The following is a 22,187-nucleotide window of genomic DNA, read 5'->3' as shown; positions in this document are numbered from 1 at the left end:
GAAACATAAAGAGCAGCCACAAAAACACCATCACCATCACATTCCCTACCACGCCACTCACCATCCCTGTCTTGGGATAGTAACTTCATTCTTTCACTGTCGCTGGGTTAAAATCCTTGAACTCCCTTCCTAACAGTCCCTTCATCCTAAAGACTGCAGCGGTTCAGGAAGGCAGCTCATTGTCACTTTCTCCAGGGTAATTAGGGTTGGGCAATAAATGCTGACTTAGCCAGCGATGCCCATATCCCATGAACACATTTTTTAAAGTTGCTATGGGATAGAATAAAAATTCGATCAAGACTTTGGTTATTTTCTGAATTAACTTGTTTGGGGTTGTTGTTGTGACTGGAAGCACCAGCACTTGTTGCCCATGCTTAACTGTATAAGATAAATGCGAGTTACCTTCCTTAATATCTCCCAATGTGGCTCTGTGTCAATAACTGGCTGATAACTACACCTATGAATCACCTTGGTGCGTTTTGCATATTAACAATATGTTCCTTCATGTTTCATTTCAACTTGGTGAAGGAATATAGTTCAGCGTATGGATGGTGTGTGACTTGACGGGAGGTTGCAGTTGTTGGTGAAGTTCCGATGCATTTGTGTATACATGACTGGGAAGAAGCTCTGAGAAGAAGCACTGGGAAGAAGCACTTTGGTTTCCATTAGAAACAGTGGCTCAGTAGCACCCATTCTGACTGAGCTGGCTGAGACCTGACAGACATAACTGCGAGGTTAGGCCTGCAACACATGGGGAGAAAATGAAAGGAAAGGGTAAGTTTCATGACTTTGCCCTCACAAATCTGTTATCGCAGTGCAACTGTCCATGACATTGCATTGCATAGAGTATTATGTTCATATAAAATTGATTGTTATAGAATCATTGAATCTGTAGAGTGCGGAGGCAGGCCATTAGGCACCTCAAGTCCACACTGACCCTCCGGACAGCATCCCACCCAGACCCAGCTTCCTATCCTATTCCTGTAACTTGGCATTTTCCAAGGCTAATTCACTTATCCTATACATTCCTGGACATAATGGGCACGTTAGCATGGCCAATCCTCCTAACCTGTACATCTTCAGACCTACTCACCACATCTGTTTGAGTGTCTTGAGTCGTAGCTCCCAATGGAAGTGTGCCACATGATGTCTAATGTCATGTCCATGCAGGATATCTCAGATTAATGTCTGTGTTGAGACCCTGCCGTACCCCATATGAAAGCAAGACTTGTGGGAGTATGTAGGGCAATGGATGACTCTTACTGCGTGTTTCAGACATTTTTGTTTTCTTTTGTGCCAGCCAACGGTTTTGAGGTAATGATAAAGCATAGCCACACCAACTTAAACCAACCATAGATGGGTGTTGGTCAGCTCAGTTGGCTGGATGGCTGGTTTGCGATGCCAATAGCATGGGTTCAATTCCTGCACCAGCTGAGGTAATCATGAAGGCCTTTCCTTCTCAACCTGTCCGCTTGCCTGAGGCATGGTGGCCCTCAGGTTAAACCACCACTGGTCGTCTTTCTCAAATGGGAGAGAAACCCTACTGTCCGGTGGAACTGGATGACTTTACCTTTGTCCTTCCCAGTGATGAGGAAAGGTTTTGCTGCAATATGTAGATCAGGATGCTGCCTTAGCACTCACAACTCGAGTAAAGAAAACTTTTATCCCAATCATTGCTGGCTGTGGGCCAGTACAGAGTTGAAACTAGTCCAATCATTGAATACTTCAACTCTTCTCTCAAAACAGGATTGATGCAGAGAGCTGATTTTGCAATTATCATTAATCATAGGAGGTTTTGATAGAGAAAAAATGCTTTCATTGGCAGGAGGTTCAGTAACCAAAGGACATACATTTAAGGGAAAAGAACCAGAGGCAAAATTAAGAATTTTTTTTGTAGCAAGTGAAAGCATGGCAGAAATAAATTCATTAAGGAATTTGTTGTTGCTTTTGAATCAACCTGTTCAGAGATATTATCACACACCTCTGGATTCAATGAGGAATTAGATAAATGCTGTATGTGAAAAGATCTGCAGGGATTTCGTGAGAAAGCAGCAGAGGAGTGGGACTAATTGGCTTGCTCTTTCAGAGAGTCAACACGGAACAAGATGGGCTGAATGGCTTTCTTTTGTGCTGTGTAATGCTATATGGGGCATGGAGATTGATTCACAGCTGGAGGTCACATTAATTTTCACCAGTACATTGAGACACCTCCTGCCTCCAACAGGACAGTGTGGTGGGTGCAGTGGCCAGGAAGTTCTGGAGTTGCATATCTAACCCCACTTGTTCTGTAAGGTCTTCCTTCATCACAGTTCGATCAGTGGACTGGAGCCCCTAAATGTCCTCTGAAGTCATCCAGAAAGTCACTCAGCTGTATAAACAATGGCTATTCCTGGGAGAGGTGCCCTACCACCATCTTCTCAGGGCAACTATGGATGAGCAACTCCAAATGTCGCCCGCATGCTAAGAAAGGATATTAAAAATAAAATAAAAACAGGTCATGGAGATGCGTAACAAGAAAAGAAAGTTGTCTAAGACAAACCACCACAGAAACTCAACAAGATTAACTCCAGACAAAACAACACAAGAACCATCGCTAATCTTTTGTCAATTGAGTCAGACTTTGTACAAGTTCATGCTTTGAACAGGTTACAGGATATAACTGAAGAGAAAATCTGTCAATGGATGAGTGAACGAATAAAATATACTGTTGTGACTTAGACTAACAGGAGCAGAATTCTACCAAGTTGTCAAGTAACTGCAGCACAAGATACATGCACTGATTAAAAAAAAACTCAGCAAAGGCCAGTGCAACATCTAATGACCACAGCAAATAAACCTTCAACTGTCCTTGTAATCTCAATTCCTCATCATCATTGACAGTGCTGGACTGTATCCTGCTTTGAACTGACACTTAATTCTGTTTCAGAGGAATGGGAAAATTAATCCCATCTCCCATATTCTCCACGTTAATTCACTTTGTAGTAGCTCACTGGGCAATGCAGGGTTGACACCTGTAGGTGGATGCAATCTTTGATGGTTCCATCATTAGACTGAATAACACTGAGTTGCTCTTTGTAAAATGGAGTAGCGTAGCTTTACAGGGTTTGCCATAATTTGTAGTTACAACATCGTTCTCAAACGATTGAGAAGTGCTAAGTGTACTGCATGGATGTATCAATTATGTCAAAATTCAGATTGTCTAGATTGTATGAAACTGAAGAGTAGCAGGTAACAAGACCAGTCAGATTTACTGTTCATCATGAGAATCTGCTGTGATGTTTCTCCGGCATGTTGTGAACTTCAGGACCTAGGAGAATAATTTTTTATTCTTGAAGACTTCAGGGCAATCCTAGAGGATAGCAGACCCTAATGACAAATCTAGATTAGGGTGATATCAGGTTGTGCTATTTTCTGCCATTAAAAAAGTGTTTGTTGAGTTAAACCATCATTATTCCATTGCGTTGAGCACTCCAATACCGATGATGTGAGGTTGTAGGAAATTCCAGAGCTGGGATTTCTTTGAGGGTAGACAGAGGGGTAGATTATCTTCCATCGTTCATGTTTTGGAGAATGTTGCAAATCACCTGCCTCCTTAGAATGATACAGCATTAGAAGAGGCCATTTGATCCATCACATGTGTACCAGCTCTTTGAAAGAGCTCTTCAATTCTTTCATTTTACTCTTTTATTTCTTCCATTGGTCAAAAAATGTTTTCCTTTTCAAGCCTTTATCCAATTCTCTCTTTACAATTACTACCAGCTCAAGGGCTATAAGTCTGTGTTCCTCCCTCACTGGTCTTACACACATCTCCGATTTTCATTGCTTTACTACTACTAGTGGCTTTGCATTCAGCTGCATGGGCCTTAAACTGTGGAATTCCCTCCCTGAATCTTAAAACTTCTCAGTCTTCCAATGTGATACAATATTTCTTAAAATCCACAGTTCTGTCTCAGACGTGCATCACCTGTCTCAATGTCTCCTCATATAGCTCGCTGTCTCTGATCAAGTTCCTTGGAAGTGGCCTGCAGGCCCATGTAAAGACAAGTTATTATCGGATCCGTTCCGACCTACCCTTCCAGGTGGTGTAACCCAGATTACAGCAACTCACTTCATAAATTTTCTTGTGACTGTTTTGCTGATTACCGAAACTGTGTACTCTGGATACTTACCCTCTCTACTTGTCTTTTTGTGAATTGTGATCCAGGTTACACATTGTTTGTGCTTAAAATATTAAAATATCATCTACTTGCTGTTACTGATCATTACTTTATCTTGTAAATAAAAAAAACTGAAGTTGTAATTCAATGCTGAAAAGGTAATATTGAGAGTGGAGACGTACCTCTTCCTATCGATGAACTTGACCTTGTAGTCCTCTTCCCTTCTGCTCCCTTTGTGTCAGGTGCTTTTTTCCCATTTAGCTTTGTCGTATTTTCCACAGTGGCTGCCTGAATGGAGTGTTTGCCTGTGGATATATCACAGAACAGACCTTGATATAAACATCAATAATATTTCAGTGATTAGGGGTTCAAGTCCCATTCCTAAGATTTCAGCACTAAGTTTAGTCTGACACCCCAGAGCTGGATGGGTGTCACAAAGTCAGAGGTAACATCTGATGTGACTAGTTGTGCTGCGCAAGGATCTCTATTGAGGCTTCAACTATTCACCATATTCACTAACAACTTGGATGATGGGTTACACAACCACATTTACAAGTCTACTAGTGGAGGAAAAGAGAGAAAGCCTTGCATTTATATTGTGTTTTTCATAGCTTCCATTGGGCATCTCAATGTGCTAACTACACAAGGTCCCCAGTTTACAAAAGTCCAACTTACAAGTGTTCATACTTACGAACACAACCCCTTAGAAGGATGTGATTTTAAAGTTTCAACATTTGAACATTTCGTGCACTTATAAACAGCTGCTTTACACTGTCCTGCATTGTTTTTCAACTTGTGAACAAATAGACTACAGAATGAAACCTGTTCACAACCTGGGGATTGCCTGTAGTAATATTTGAAGTTTAGTGACTGTTGTAGGAAATGCAGCATTCATTTGGTCAGCAAATTCCCACAAACAGCAATGTGATAATGATCAGATAATTGTTGTGTTGATTGAATGATAAGAACTATGCCTTGCTCTTCCTAGAAATTCTGCCATGGCAGCCATTACGTTCAGCAGGCCTACAGATCAGGCTTTGGTTTAATGCCTCATCTGAAAGGTGACCCCTTTGAGAGTGCAGTTGTCCCTTGTTACATACGCATAGCCTAAAAATTAAATTCAGACCTTTAAGAAATCAATTTAGGGAAGCATTCCAGACAAAAAGTGACGGAAGTTTGGAACTTAATTCTACAAATGACAGCTGATACTAGATTACCTCTTGATTTTAAATTAGTTTTTCACTTATTTATTTGTTTGGGAAGAACTGAGCATTTCTGGCTAATCTAGTGTCTATTGCCCATCTGTAAATGGCTTAGAGAAGTTAAATTTGAGCCACGTTCTTGAACTGTTGCAGACCTTGGGTGTGGGCTCACCCAGTGGTTTTAGCACGTTCCAGCATTTTGACTCAGCCAACAGTGAAGGAATAGTGATATCACTTAAGGTCAGGATGGTATATGGTTTAGAGAGAAACTAGCAGCTGGTGATGTTCCCATGCATCTGCTGCCTTATCCTTCTAGGTGGTAGAGGTTGCTGTGCATCAGTGGTGAGGGAGTGAATATTGATGGCAGTCGATGTGATATCAATAAAGTAAGGACCTGTCTCCGTGCTATGGGACTCCAAGAAAATGGGGAAGATAACTGAAGGCTCTGCTGGAGGAAACCACTTCAAACATTTCTTGGCAGATATCCTGAGCTCCATGACTTCTGTATCCCCCATAGTGTCAAGCTTTTTGATTGTTGTTGCAGCTGCACTTATCCAGGGAAGCAGAGCATATTCCATCACAATCTTGACTTGTGGCTTGTAGGTAATGGACAGTATATAAGGAGGCAGGATTTGAGTTACTAACTGCAATATTCCCAGTCTATGACCTGCTCTTCTTGTAGCCACAGGATTTAAACTAGCTGGTCCACATTTACAGAGAAGAACTCAATGATGTTAATGCCATTGAACGCGACAGGTTCTTCTGAGCTTAAGCTTTTTTAGGGCTATGGAGTTAGGTTACAGATCAGCCAAGACCTCACTGAATGGCAGAACTGTGTCTCCTTTTGTTCGTATGTTCTTTTTTGAGGAGATATCAAACCAAGCTTCATCTTACTCCCAGGTGGATGTGAAGGGTCTTATGCAACTATTTCAAAGGAGAGCAGGTTTATTTATTTCTGTTGGTGCAGACCAATACCTACCACCCAACAAAAATCACAAATAAGTGGATTACCTGGGCGTTTGTCAATTGCTGTTGCGGGAGCTTGCAAATTGGTTGTGTTTCCTATAACACAATGACTTATGTTTCCTGTTTTGTCTTAAATTAAACTGTCGTCAAACCTTTTTAAAATGTCAGGTAGATAAATGTACATTGTCTATCATATAAACAAGAGGAGGCCCTTTTGGAAAGGAAGGGAAAGATGAAGAGGAAAGCAGAGGGTTTCAGGGAGTTCCGAAAATGGGGAAGATAACTGAAGGCTCTGCTGGAGGAAACCACTTCAAACATTTCTTGGTGGATATCCTGAGCTTGTGAAAAGGTTCTAGGTGATTGCAAATTTTTGTCTTTATTTAAAAACCTTCATTAAATTTTTTCCAAGGGAAAATGCATGGGAATGGAAAGGACAAAAATTGGGCAGGACTGTGGCTCAGTGGTTAGCACCGCTGCCTCACAGTACCAGGGTCCCCGGTTCGATTACAGCCTTGGGTGACTGTCTGTGTGGACTTTGCACATTCTCCCTGTGTCTGTGTGGGTTTTCTCCCACGGTCCAAAGATGTGCAGGTCAGGTGAATTGGCCATGCTAAATTGCCCATAGTGTTAGGTGCATTAGTCAGAGGGAAATGGGTCTGGGTGGGTTACTCTTCGGAGGGATTGTTGAGCCGAAAGGCCTGTTTCCACACTGGAGGGAATCTTTAAATATCATTTAAAATAAGGATTAAAGAATACACAAGGTGTACAATTTAGTGTCCTGATTGTATTATTAGCTCTTGTCAACATGGCTCCATGGGAGGGTCAAATGCTATAACCCTAGCAAAGCAGATATAAATGGAGATGTGACTAAAGTCCTATAAATGTTTCATATTGAAGTGGTAATTCTTGCATGGCTATAATAGCTAACAAAGAGGTTTTCTATACAGTTAATGACAATAGTTGATAGTTATGCCAAAAATGATATATTTTATGGTCATACTGGGTAATTTCAGGCAAGAGCAATCTTCTCTTTCTATAAAAGTAGCTTGGGCAAAAATTCTGCCAATCTTTCTACTACTTTAAAAAGTGCTGGAGCAAAGGTTAACACCAGGGATTGCAGAGTCAGCGTTTTTTTATACAAGGAAGAACATGTTTATTTCTTTAACATTGTGAACTTTCATTTAAATAAAAAAATGTATTAAGCTTCACATGACCAATTTTGCATAGTGGTCCTTTGTTCTTTGTTATCTCCATATCGATCGACTGTGGACGTGCAGATATATGCACAGAAATGTAGTGGTGCAGACAAAACCACAACAGAATCTTTGCACTGAATTATGATAATAAAGCTGAACTTCTCGTATTGTTTGCATCTGTTCTTCACATGGATGAGTGGCAGCAAACATATATTAAACTACCTGTGCTTAGAAGAAATATTGTGAAGTTTATGCTGCTGCCTATGAATTAGACATAATATAGGAAGCATGTTGCTTTGTAAGTAAGTCTTGTTTCAAAACAGCAGTGAGGAGATATTGAGACAACCAGGAACTCCTCCAGATATTTTTGAATAGAAAGAACTTTAAGTTCAAATTCTCCAAATGCTTTTTTCTCAAAACAGAGTTTCAATAAGGAGATTTGACAGCTCAGTCTTTGTTCTTTAAAGAATTGTAAGGAATCAAAAAAACAAAACATGGTTTACGAAGATATTATTGCAAATCGTACCCAAAAAGAACTTGCAACAAGCTCATTCCAAAATTGTATAACATTTGTGCCAGTTTTTTTCCACATTCTTAAATCAGGATTTGGACATTGATGGCAAGGCTGCCATTTTTGACATCTGCGTTTCCTTCAGAAGGAGTTGGTGGGCTTTCTGGAAATGCTGCAGTTTATGTAACAAAGGTATACAGGATCTTGCTAGACCACATTAGAGGGCAGTTACGAATTAACTAGGTTGGTATGTAACTGTAGCCAGACTGTTTAGGATTCCCAGCCCTAAAGGATGTAAGTTGACAGTTTGTTTTTAAAAATGACAATCTGACAGCTTCATAGTAATTTTCACTACAACAGTATTTTATTTACAGATTTTAAAAATGGAATTCAATGTTTTAAGTGCCACGGTGTGGACTGAATTGAGTAAGAATAAATGTTGGTCTGGGCATCAAGGGAATTTCCATGCTCTTCTTTGAAAACTTGCTGTGGGATCATTTAGGTCCAATTTAACAGGATGATGGGAATGAGATGGCAGATTAGATGAAAGAGAATATTCACCTTATTCACATTTCTCTTGTTGAATGGGAATAATTTGAAACGTTTAATTATGTATATATTTACATAATCTTCACAGGATTCAAATAAGCTATTTGGATCAACTCGTTTTCACTAGTGCTTATTTTTCATACTTAACCCTATCAGCCAATGTTCCTATTATTTTATTCTTGTTTACTAATCTAGTTTATTCTTAAACAGATATATCTTACTAGTCTCTGCACCCCTTTGTGGTACCAATTTGGCTTTGTAGTGTAGTGGTTATGTTATTAACTCGTACTCACAAAGCTCTGGACTGCTGCTGTAGCCAAAGTATTTAAATGGATAGTCCACGTCAGTTCTGGTCATTGGTAATCCCAGGATATCAATAATGGGGATTCAGCAATGATAAAACAAGTGAATGTCAAGGGCTGATGGTTATATTCTCTCTTCTTGGAGATGGTCATTGCTTGGCACTTGTGTCGCATAAATATTACTACTCACTTGTCAGCCCATGCCTGGATGGTGTACAGGTCTTTTTATATTTTGTCATGACTACTTCAGTTTCTGAATGGTCTTGAATGGTGCTGAATATTGTGCAATCATCAGCAAACATCCCCACTTCTGACCTTATGATAGAAGGATGATCATTAATGAAGCAACTGAAGATGGTTGGGTTTAGTTTCTGAGGAATGCCTGATGAGATATCGTGAGGCTGAGATGACTGACTACCAACGACTATTATTATCTTCCTTTGTACCAGGTATGGTTTCAACCTGTGGAGAGTTTTCCCCAATTCCCACTGTTGAATGATGTTCACAACTACTTCAGAAACTATTGAAAACTTTTCTAACAGTATCTTCAAAACCCACAATTCTCTACCACCTAAAAGGACAAGAACCGCAAATGCATGAAAGCACCAAACCCACAAGTTTTTTAAGCAAAACACCATAGATCTATTTTGCTGTTCCTTCAATGTCACTGGGTCAAAATTTGAAAAATCTCCTTCCATAACAGCACATGAGTGTCTATATATTACAGACAGCAATTCAAGAATATATTCAGCACTAATCCAATCCAGAATCATTGATGTTCCACTTGCATACACTCAGAGGCCAAACTCCAAACCGTTGTCCACACGTCCATGGAGACATATGGTAAAATGGCCCTTAGGCTAAACATTCAGAAAACAAAATTCCTCTACCATCTTTTCTCGTCATGCAATTATCCCTCAACAATAAAGATTTATAGCAAGCCATTTTGGACAATGTGGATCAAATCTCATACCTTTGGACCCTCCTCTGAATGAAGGCAGACATAGACAATGAAACTCAACATCACCTCTAGTTGCCAGTATTGTCTTTGGCTGTCTGTAGAGCAGAGTATTTAATGACAAAGACCACAAGCCTATCACTAAGCTCATAGTCTACAGGGTGGCATATTACCCCCTGCCCTATACGAGCCAGAGACATGGAAAATGCACAAGAAATAAGTCAAGAATACTACCAACAATGTCTTCACAAAATCCTGCAAATCCATTGGTAGGATAGGTAGATCAATATCAGTATGATCTCTCAGGCCCACATCCCCAACATCGAGGAACTGAGTCTGCTCTGTACTACATCGCCACTGTTAGCCTGATTTCATGGTGAGGTCTATGGAATGGGTCTTGAACTTACAAGCCTGTGACTGAGGGGTGACAGTGCTCTCCACTGAACCATAGCCAATCTTTGGTAAAAATAGACTTTTGGAAAAAGTCCATTTCAAGTTGGAATAAATCAGTCTTTCCCACACTACTCCATAAATGGGTAGATTCAGTAATACTAAACAGCTTCCAGCTAATTTGAAACATTATATGTTCAGAAGGTTGATATCGCATCATGTTCTCACTAACCAATAACATAAGTTATGCCCCCGATTACAGAAAACACAATTACAATGATGAAACATGATAGTCTCCCAATGTATTAACAACAATGTTTTAAAAGGGCGCTTTTCTCATTTTTCATTGAATGCATTATGAAACTGGCTAGTATACAGAATGAATACTGTTTGAATAAACTTGTGTTACTAACTTGCCTTGAAGTAAATGGCTCATAGCCAACTCTATTCAGCAACAACACTTCAAACACAGGAGATGTAATCTCACCAAATACTTACTTTTAAGTTCCTTGAAAGAATTAATAAAAATTATGTGTAATGAATATTTAAAGTTATTTACTTGGCTGAACTATACTTACAATTAAAAGTATCTACCTTTCAAACAGATTCTTCTCAATCGCATATAATTGTTAGGCTGAGCGAGAGCTGTTTCACGACATCATTGGGGCGAGATTTCTCGCTAAGAAAGATGCAAAATATCTCATTGAACGATTTTAAAGGAGAATTTTACTCGCCATCAGGAATACGTTTAAGAAGATAGTTCATGTTTTAAAATGAATGCCTATCCCAGTTGGAAAGAAGAATTCTAGGAAGGAGATACGTCAACTCTGGCTAACCAGAGCAGTTAAGCATAGCATCAGATTGAAGGAAAAAGCACACAATGTGGCAAATGTCAGTACTAAGTCAGAGGATTGGGACAGTTTTAAAGATCAACAAAGGATGACTGAATAATAATGAAGAGGAATAAGGCAGACTTTGAATAAATTTGCAATTACCATCAAGACTGATATGCAAAAAAGGAAATAGTGGCCAATATGAACATAGACCCTGTAGAGTGAGAGTCTGAGGAAATAATAATGGGGAAACCAGGAAATGGCAAAGGAGGAAATATTTTGCATCAGTCTTCACTGTAGAAGACATTAATAATGCTCCAAAAATAATGAATAATCAAAGGACATAAAGGGGAGAGGAAATAAAAACAATAACTATCAACAGAGTAAAAATACTGGGGAAACTAATGAGGCTAAAGACCTGTACCTATCTCAATGCATCTTAGGATATTAAAAGAAGTAGGTATAGAGACAGTGGATGCACTGGGTGTAATCATCCAAGAATTCTTAGACTCAGAAAAAGTGCCAGGGAATTGCCAGTGTAATATCTTTATTCAAACAGGGAAGGAGACAAAAAAACCCAATTAATTATAGGTCAGTTAGCTTAAGATTCACTTTTGGGAAAATATTAGAATCTATAATAAAGGATCTGGTGGATAGTGAAGAAGATTAACTCAGAGTACAATGGGACATTGATCACTTGGGCCAATGGGCCGAGGAGTGGCAGATGGAGTTTAATTTAGAAAAATGTGTGATGTTAAATTTTGTTAAGACAAACCAGGGTAGGCCTTATATAGTTAATGGTAGGGCCCTGGGGAGTGTTGCCAAACAAAGAGTCCTAGGGATGCAGATGCATAGTTCCTTGAAAGTGGAGTTGCAGGTAGATAGGTTGGTGAAGAAGAACACTTGCCTTCATTGATCAGAACATTTAAGTACACAAGTTGAGATGTCATACTGCGACTGCACAGGACATTGGTGATGAAACGATTAGCATCCTGCATAGCAGTTCCGGTCACCCTTCTGTAGGGAAGATGTTCTTAATTTGATGAGGCGCAGAAAAGATTTACAAGTATGTTGGCTGGGACTGGAGGGTTTGAGTTATAAGGAGAGGCTGAATAGACTGGGCCATTTTTCCCTGGAGCGTCACAGACTGAGGTGTGACTTTATAGAAGTTTATAAAATCATTGGGGCATGGATAGGGGAAATAGCCAAGGATTATTTTTCTCTCTCTCAGGGTGGGGAAATCCAAAACTAGAGGGTGTAGGTTTAAGGTGAAAGGGGAAAGATTTAAAAAGGACCCAAGGAGTAACGTTTTCATGCAGAGGGTGGTGCATGTATGGAACGAGCTGCCAGAGAAAGTGGTGGAGTCTGGTACAATTACAACATTTAAAGGTATCTGATGGATATGTGAATAGGAAGGGTTTACAGGGATATGAGCCAAATGCTGGCAAATGGGACTAGGTCAGATTGGAATGCCTGGTGAGCAGGGACAAGTTGGACTGAAAGGTCTATTTCCATGCTGTATGACTCTGTGGTATCAAAGCATTTAGAAATAATGTACATAATATCCATCATCAAGCAGAGTCACCATACATTCATGCAGGGAAAAAAATGCCTGATAAACTTTTAGAGTCCTCTGAAAAGATAAATGTCAGGGTAAATAAAGGGTAAGCAGTGAGTGCAATATATTTGGATTCCCAGAAGGCATTTGATAAGGTACCACGCGTTAAGCTAGTTAATTTCTGAGATAGTTCATTAGCAAAGATAGAAGATTGGTTAATTAATAGAAGGCAGAGATTTGGGACAAAAGGTGTATTGTCAGGATGACAAACCTTAACTAGGGAAGTGCCAGAAGTATCAGTGCTGGGGCTACAATAATTACAACACATATTAATGACTTGAATGAGGAAAGTGAATGTACCGTAGCCAAGTTTGGGATGACACAAAAATAGTTAAAAATCACACAACACCAGGTTATTGTCCAACAGGACTTTAACCTGGTGTTGTGTGAATGTTAACATTGCGCACTTCAGTCCAACACTGGCTCTTCCTCATCACAAAAATAGTTGGGATGATGAATGGTGACAACAGGAAGGAGAGTCTGCAAAGAGACTGCATGAATGGCACATGGAAGTTAATGTGGGAAAATGTGAGGTTAAGTGCTTTGGCAGGAAGAATAGAGGAGCTGAATATTATTCAATGGAGAAAGACTGTGGACAGCTGAAGCACAATCCTTATGCATTATTTATACAAAACAAGCATACAAATTCAGCAGGTCAGAGGAAGGCAAGTGTACTGTTGGCCTTTAGTTTAAAGGAATGGAATATAAAAATAGGAAAGTCTTCCTAAAACTGTACAAGACACTAGTTAGAATACTGGTGAATTGTGGTCCCTCAGATGACAGGGTAAATGTGGAGAGCTTGGTTCCCCTTGTAGGAGAATCTAGGACCAGAGGGCATGAGTAAGGGGGTCACCCAATTAGAACTGAGATGAGGAGGAATTTCTTATTTTAGAGGGTAGTGAGTCTGTGGAAATCCTCACAGCAGATAGCTGTGGAGGTTGTTTTGATAAGTATAATATCAAGGCTGAGATAGATAAATTCTTCTTTAATAAGGGCATCAGGAGTTTTGACGAAAAAACAAGAAAGTGGAATTGAAGATTTAGATCAGCGATGGTCTAATTAAATAGCAGAAAAAACTTTTGGGCTGACTGGCCTCCCTCTGTCCGTACATCTTATGGTCTTGCTGTGGCCAAATATTTATCGTTTGATCAATGTTATTCAAACATGATTGGTATGTGTGGGAGTTTTCCGTGTGCAAATTGGCTGTCACAATGGACTACACCATAATAATGACTACATTAAAGAAAATGTTTCAACAGCTTTTGGGACATCCTGTGGTTGTGAGAGGCACTATTAAAGTGTGGGTCCTTTCCTCGTGATTCAAAAGAGTGAAATCATGTTCACTGGAAAAAGGACAACATCCTCTTGGTAACAAATAGCAAAGTCAAACATGATCCCACGAACCAGCAAGACAGAATGGCTGCAATTATTCATCATGAGACCCTTTTAATGTTTTCCTTCAGGCTCTCTTTGAATCTTTTCAATAGAACTGAAACAACAAAGGTACATGGGATTGCTACAGGGACATTCTCTCGTGTGCTGCTGTGCAATTATTCTGCCTTTCTCTGGACTTCTGATAAACAGTGCAGATTCCCGTGGGCCTCTCACCACAGTCCTGCTCATCGAGTTTTCTTCACATTTAGATCGCTTAAGGACCACAATCAGAAGAGTATAGGATTTCAAGTACTTTTGAAGGACCCGGGGGACTAGGATCACAATTGCAATGTCTGAGAGATTGTGAAATCCAAACTGAACAATTTGATCACATCTTTAATCTAAAGAGTGTGTTGTTCACAAAATAAAATTTGTGAATACTGCTTTGTTTTAATATCTTACAATATTCTGAAAAATTATGCTCCATAGTACCAGCACTTCTGAAGTGAAGCAATAGCAACCAAAGTGCTTCCTTTGCCATAACCTGTAGTGGATGCCTCAATTGAGTGGGTCATGGAGATGATTTGGTTTATACTCTGCCAAATAGAATTATGGATTCTGTTATTACCTGCAAAGTGAACATATGTTCAGCAATAGGAAAGACCTGCACCTCTTCGACTGGTGCTATGTAAAGGACCAGCCATGCAATTCCCAGGTAAGATGTTTTTGCCTTACTCTTGCTCTTAACATGTTTGTGGAAGTATCACAGCATGTTTTTGGAAGACCTGATTCTGAAGGGAATATGCCACATCCAGACAGGATGGTTGGGGAAGGGGTTAACGTCTCAGTCGACAAAAAGCCTGCTGAGCAATGGGTCTATATCTGCACTCCTTCTTGGGCTGCAACACAACAGAAACAAGGACTAAAGCTGTAGAGATGGCAAGTTATATGCAGAGGTAGTAAGAAGAGGGCTCCTCACAGACTATCTTTGGCTTTATGCCAATGCTGTTTTTGCAACATCTTGTGCTGTCGAGGTCCGTACATGCACTGTCCCCAAGGCTGCTTGTTCTGTATCACTAAGGCTCTTCAACTCCTTATGTAATGTCATTCTCCTTTATTTACATCTGTCCAGACTAGGTTTTCCAATACAGCTGTCTAATGTAGTGTCTGAGACCTTTCCCATCACATGTTCATTCTATACTGGTGTCTTCTAGTTTATTGATGTCAGGGTCATGTGATTGGGTACATCTCTTATTATACCACATCAACACATTATTAGTCTTCAGGGAACAAACATTCTTCTCCATCTCAGCCAGGAGCAGTCTGAACGACCTATATTTCAGATACAAAGTAAACCACTTCTTATAACAAACATGGGAGAGGATGGCAGTGCCAGTGGCCATCAAGGTTGCTGTCCCTGATTTCTCAACAAGCAGATCCTTATAGGTGGGACAGGGGGCATAATACACTTTTCACAATATGCCATTCATCTCTGCTTCAGGGGATATAGAGTCATAGAGATGTACAGCATGGAAACAGACCCTTTGTTTCAACTTGCCCATGCTGACCAGGTATCCTAAATTAATCTAGTCCCATTTGTCAGCAGTTGGCCATTATCCCTCTAAATCCCTCTTATTATATTCAGGTGTCATTTGTGGAACCATTCAGGGGCCTTTTAAATGGTGCAACTGTACTGGCCTCCACCATTTCCTCTGGCAGCTCATTCCATACATGCACTAACCTCTGCGTGAAAATATTACCCCATAGGTTCCTTTTATATCTTTCCCCTCTCGCCTTAAACTGATGCCCTCTAGTTTTGTACTCACCTGGGAAGAAACACCTTGGCTTGGGACGTTATTGTCTTTTGACTTAATAAAGAAATGGGCGCGTTGGTTTTGCTGGAGTAGCGATATTTCAAATGAGAACCATGTATTTCATGTTGTAGAAAAAAGCAACAGTGTCTTGAGGCAATGGCTCTGAAGCCTGGACCACTCAGAGTGAGCCTTTTAATACTCACTAGAGTGGGAGTCCAGCTCTTAACAGTTTTCTTCAAGCTCCATGAACTTGCTATCATTAGACAGTCCCTGCCAATGTGCATTCGGATGTCGGTTTGAAAAGCAGGGAGGAGGAAACATTGGAGGAGACACCAAGGGTCCCCATCATTTTTGTGGGCTGTCCACAATCAGTCATTGATTAGAGAGCCAGTGCAGATACATTGGGCCAAATGGCCTCCTTTTGTTCTGTAACAATTCTGTCATTCGGCTTTCCTAAAATGATGTCCAATTATCAGCATGACTCTGTAAACCCCCACATTTCAAACCATCTGCTGGCAACATCAGAGTGTGCTCTTGGCCAAAACCTGAAATTAAGCCCACAGACTAAGAACCTTTCCATAATAATGCTATTGCAGCAGCGGCACAGTAGTTAGCACTGCTGCCTCACAGCACCAGGGACCCAGGTTCAATCCCTGCCTGGGGCAGCTGTCTGTGTGGAGTTTGCGTATTCTCCCCATGCCTGTGTAGGTTTTCTCCGGGTGCTCCGGCTTCCTCCCACAGTCCAAAGATGCTAAATTGCCTGTAGTGTTAGGTGCATTAGTCAAGGGTGAATGTAAGGAAGGTCAGTGTAAAACTGCCAGGCCCCATAGATAGCTCAGCAGTTAGAGCATTGGTCTTGTAAACCAGAGATTATGAGTTCACATCTCACAGGGGCCTCTTTGCATTTAGCGCTGTTGCCAAGCTCCACTCAGTTCCAGCACTTGGTCATTGTCAAGATTTGGGTGTGAGACTGAGGTATACAATGTTCAAATCATACAACACCAGGCTATAGGCCAACAGGCTTTTTTTTGGCGCGGCCCGGTGGCTCAGTGGTTAGCCCTGCTGCCTTACAGCACCAGGGACCTGGGTTCGATTCCCGCCTGTCTGTGTGGAGTTTGCACATTCTCCCCGTGTCTGTGCGGGTTTGCTCCGGTTTCCTCCCACAAGCCAAGGATGTGCAGGTCATGTGAATTGGCCATGCTAAATTGCCCACGGTGTTAGGTGCATTAGTCAGGGGTAAATATAGGGTAGGGGAATGGGTTTGGGTGGGTTACTCTTCGGAGGGGTGGTGTGGACTTGTTCGGCCAAAGGGCCTGTTTCCACACTGTAGAGAATCTAATCTAATCCAGCAACACATCCAATAATACTTGTAAAATGGAATGGACACCATTTCTGCATTCCCTCAGCATCTACCTTGCAGGTGCTTTGTCCCATCATAACAAACTGCTACCCCAGGAGTTGTGGCAAGGCTGGTGGAAGGCTGCTGACTTTCAATGGAAGAGGTCACAGATGGCCTTGCAGGATGTGCTCAAGGGTCAGAGTTTGGTCTTACCTCTTTCTCCCCACCCCCCCCCCCCACACACACACACAGGCAGCAGCAACAGTCTGGGTTGGCTGCTTGGCAGACAACAGAAAGGTGGCATTCAACTCTTTAGAAATTAACTTCAGCAGGATAGGTTATTGTGGAAAATATTGGCAGGAAGGAACACCATTTGCTCCAGGTTGGAAACAGCAATGCATCCAACATTCTCATGAATAGGACACCATACAATCAGGAAAGAAGGATAAAGTAAGTAGGGAAAATGGTACTAATAATAAAGACAAATATGTAGAGTGGCATACTCCCATTTTGTACAATTGGGAACATGGGACAGACACTTTGCTATCTTCAAGTTCACTAAAGACAAAAACTTGCAGATGCTGGAATCCAAGGCTAGAAGAGCACAGCAAGCCAAGCAGCATCAGGAGGAGGAGAAGTCAATGTTTTGGAGGGTTACACCTGAAATGTTGACTTGTCCACCTCCTGATACTGTTTGGCTTGCTGTGTTCTTCCAGCTTCCTGCTGGTCTATCTTCAAGTTCACAGCTGTTACATATCTGTGTAGGTCTCTGTGTTTGTGTGAAAGGATGCACATCAAAGCATTTATATAAGTGAGTGTATATTGAGACCAAAAGACATTAAAAGCTGGAGTACTCATTTGACATATCAAGTCTTTCGCCATGGATGATCTGAGAACTCTCAACTCTGCTTTCCTGCCTTTTCTATATAACCCTTAGTTCCCTTACTAATTAAAAATCTGTCTATCTCAGGCTTGAATATACTTAATGACCCAGCTTCTATAGCCCTCTGTAAAAATAATTCCCAGATTTACTACCTTTGCAGGGCGAAATAAATCCTCACCTCTGTCCCAACTGGGTGACTCCTTACTGAGTTTGTGCAATACATACCTGTTCACAGATTTCTAGATCTAGTCTAAGTTATAGCTTGCATAGTTCTAGCAAGACATTCCTACTTTTATACTCCATTCCCTTTGAAATAAAGGTCAACCTTCCATATTACCTGCTGAACATGTATGCAAGTTTTTTGCGATTTATTCTTTAGCAGCCCCAAATTCCTCTGTGCTGCAGCTTTTTCCATTTAAATCATATTCAGCTCATCTGTTCTTCCTGCCAAGTGCATGACCTCACATTTTCCCACATTACATGCCATCTGCCAACTCGTTTAATCTGTCTATAGAGTCTGCAGAGGGATGAGTCTTACTCACCACTGGCTCAAACTTTGTGTCATCGTCAGACTTGGATATGGTACATTTACGTTCTTCACCCAACTCATTAATATATATTATAAATTATTGTGGCCCTAGCACTGATCCCTGTGGTCCACCACTTATTACAACTTGCCATCTTGAAATGTCCCAGTTATCTCAACTCTGACTTCCATTAGTTAGGCCAATCAGCTATCCATGTTAATATACTATGACGAGCAGCGTATGCTCTTATCTTATTAAGTAGCCCATTGCTTGGCACCTTATCAAACCCGCTTTCTGGAAATCCAAATATATTACATTTACTTCTTCCCCTTTATCTATTCTGCTTGTTACCTCAAAGAATTTTAATAAATTGTCAAGACATGATTTCCCATTCATGAAGTGATGTTGACTCTGCTTGATCATATTATATTAATACCTTGCTATTACATCTTTTATAATAACAGATATAAAGCTACCTGGAGTATAGCTACCCATTTCTGTTTCAATCTCTTTTGTATAAAGGGGTTACATTGGTGGTTCTCCAACTCCCCCAAGAACGTATCTTTGTTGTGAGACGTGAACCTTTTTTTAAACATCTGCCATTGTTCCTAAACCATTAAAACATCTTACCCCATCCACTCCAACTAGCTGTGCTCTCATTCTTTTGTAAATTTTACCCTATTTATGTACAGCACAGTTTTTCAAACTCAAGTTTCTCCCTTTCAAACTAAGTACTAAATTTTACCATATCAATGCTTTCTAGGTGACATTTTACTCGAAAAATATTTATTAAATCTGCCTCATTACACATTACCAGTTCCAAAATAGCCTGATCCCTGGTTGTTCTAGGAAAGTGTCTCAAATGCATTCTATGAATTCTGCCTTTTGCCTTTGCCTGGTAATTTGATTTTCCTAATCTACATGAAGATCAAAGGCATGCATGATTGATGTCCTTTTCACACAACCTCATTATCTCCCAATTTTTTTCTGTCCCACTGTTAGGGACCTACAGGTTACACTTGCCAGTGTTGTCTTCTCCTTGTTTTATTTATCTAAATAGATTCTACATCTTCCCATCTGCTTTTGCTTCTTGCTACCGTACTTATTCCATCTTCTACTAACAAAGCTACCCCACCACCATATCCTTCGTGGTTGTTCTTTTGAAAAGACACATATGGTGTAAGAGGGGGAGGTGTGGCATTGTTGGTCAAGGACAGTATTACAGTTGCAGAAAGGATGTTTGGGGACTCGTCAACTGAGGTAGTATGGGCTGAGGTTAGAAACAGGAAAGGAGAGGTCACTCTGTTGGGAGTTTTCTAGAGGCCTCTGAATAGTTCCAGAGATGTAGAGGAAAGGATAGCAAAGATGATTCTCGATAGGAGTGAAAGAGACAGGGTAGTTGTCATGGGGGACTTCAACTTTCCAAATATTGACTGGGAATACTATAGTATGAGTACTATAGATGGGTCAGTTTTTGTCCAGTGTGTGCAGGAGGGCTTTCTGACACAGTATGTAGACAGGCCAACAAGGGGCAAAGCCACATTAGATTTGGTACTGGCTAATGAGCCCGGCCAGGTGTTAGACTTGGAAGTAGGTGAGCACTTTGGTGATAGCGATCACAATTCTGTTATGTGTACTTTAGTGATAGAAAGGGATAGGTGACTACCACTGGGCAAGAGTTACAGCTGAGGGAAAAGCAATTATGATGTGATTAGGCAAGATTTAGGAGGGATAAGATGGGGAAGGAAACTGCAGGGGATGGGCACATTAGAAATGTGGAGTTTATTCAAGGAAAAGCTCCTGTGTGTCCTAGATAAGTATGTACCTGTCAGGCAGGGAGGAAGCTGTAAAGCGCGGGAGCTGTGGTTTACGAAGGAAGTGGAATCTCTGGTCAAGAGAAAGAAGGCGGCTTATGTTAGGATGAGATGTGAAAGCTCAGTTCGGGCGCTTGAGGGTTACAAGGTAGCCAGGAAAGACCTAAAGAAAGAGCTAAGAGCCAGGAGGAGACATGAGAAGTTGTTGGTGGATAAGATCAGGGTAAACCCTAAGGCTTTCTATAGGTATTTAGGGAATAAAAGAATGACGAGAGTAAGGCCAATCAAGGATAGTAGTGGGAAGTTGTGTGTGGAGTCAGAGGAGATAGGGGAAGTACTAAATGAATATTTTTCGACAGTATTCACTCTAGAACACGACAATGTTGTCGAGGAGAATACTGAGATACAGGCTACTAGACTAAGTGGGATTGAGGTTCACAAGGAAGAGGTATTAGAAATCCTGCAGAGTGTGAAAATAGATAAGTCCCCTGGGCCGGATGGGATTTATCCTAGGATCCTCTGGGAAGCCAGGGAGGAGATTGCTGAGCCTTTGGCATTGATCTTTAAATCGTCATTGTCTACAGGAATAGTGCCAGAAGACTGGAGGATAGCAAATGTGGTTCCCCTGTTCAAGAAGGGGAGTAGAGACAACCCAGGTAATTATAGACCAGTGAGCCTTACTTCAGTTGTTGGTAAAGTGTTGGAAAAGGTTATAAGAGATAGGATTTATAATCATCTAGAAAAGAATAATTTGATTAGGGATAGTCAGCACGGTTTTGTGAAGGGTAGGTCGTGCCTCACAAACCTTATTGAGTTCTTTGAGAAGGTGACCAACAGGTAGATGTGGTATATATGGATTTCAGCAAGGCGTTCGATAAGGTTCCCACAGTAGGCTATTGTACAAAATGCGGAGGAATGGGATTGTGGGAGATATAGCAGTTTGGATCAGTAATGGGAAATGGTCATCCTGGAGTCCGGTTACAAGTGGTGTACCGCCAGGGTCGGTGTTGGGTCCACTGCTGTTCGTCATTTTTATAAACGACCTAGATGAGGGCGTAGAAGGGTGGGTTCGTAAATTTGCAGATGACACTTAGGTCAGTGGAGTTGTGGATAGTGATTAAGGATGTCGTAGGTTACAGAGAGACATAGATAAGCTGCAGAGCTGGGCTGAGAGGTGGCAAATGGAGTTTAATGTGGACAAGTGTGCGGTGATTCACTTTGGTCGGAGTAACCGGAATGCAAAGTACTGGGCTAATGGTAAGATTCTTGGTAGTGTAGATGAGCAGAGAGATCTCGGTGTCCATGTACACAGATCCTTGAAAGTTACCACCCAGGTTGACATGGTTGTTAAGAAGGCATACAGTGTTTTAGCTTGTATTAATAGAGGGATTGAGTTCTGGAACCATGAGGTTATGTTGCAGCTGTACAAAACTCTGGTGCGGCTGCACTTGGAGTATTGTGTACAATTCTGGTCACCGCAATATAAGAAGGATGTGGAAGCTTTGGAAAGGGTGCAGAGGAGATTTACTAGGATGTTGCCTGGTATGGAGGGAAGGTCTTACGAGGAAAGGCTGAGGGACTTGAGGCTGTTTTCGTTAGAGAGAAGAAGGTTGAGAGGTGACTTAATAGAGACATACAAGATAATCAGAGGGTTAGATAGGGTGGAGAGGGAGAGCCTTTCTCCAAGTATGGTGACGGCGAGTACAAGGGGACATAGCTTTAAATTGAGGGTGGTAGATATAGGACAGATGTCA

General features: G+C 41.0%; 1 protein-coding gene across 2 annotated transcripts in view; it reads right to left on the bottom strand.

Moving 5' to 3' along the window:
- Window positions 1–22,187, bottom strand: part of LOC122557723 (TBC1 domain family member 10B) — a 114,353-nt gene that overhangs the window by 2,148 nt on the left and 90,018 nt on the right. For both annotated transcript variants that reach the window (XM_087996156.1, XM_043705639.2), the window contains one exon: window positions 4,340–4,462. In XM_087996156.1, coding sequence (XP_087852282.1) covers window positions 4,340–4,462 — 123 coding nt within the window. The remainder of the gene's footprint in view (window positions 1–4,339; window positions 4,463–22,187) is intronic.

The sequence above is a fragment of the Chiloscyllium plagiosum genome, unplaced genomic scaffold (genome assembly GCF_037043375.1).
Source record: "Chiloscyllium plagiosum isolate Xiang-an unplaced genomic scaffold, Cpla_swu_hap1 HiC_scaffold_18, whole genome shotgun sequence".
Lineage (NCBI taxonomy): Eukaryota > Metazoa > Chordata > Chondrichthyes > Orectolobiformes > Hemiscylliidae > Chiloscyllium > Chiloscyllium plagiosum.
The sequence above is the reverse complement of the archived record's forward strand: the minus strand, read 5'-3'. Positions and strand labels throughout refer to the sequence as shown.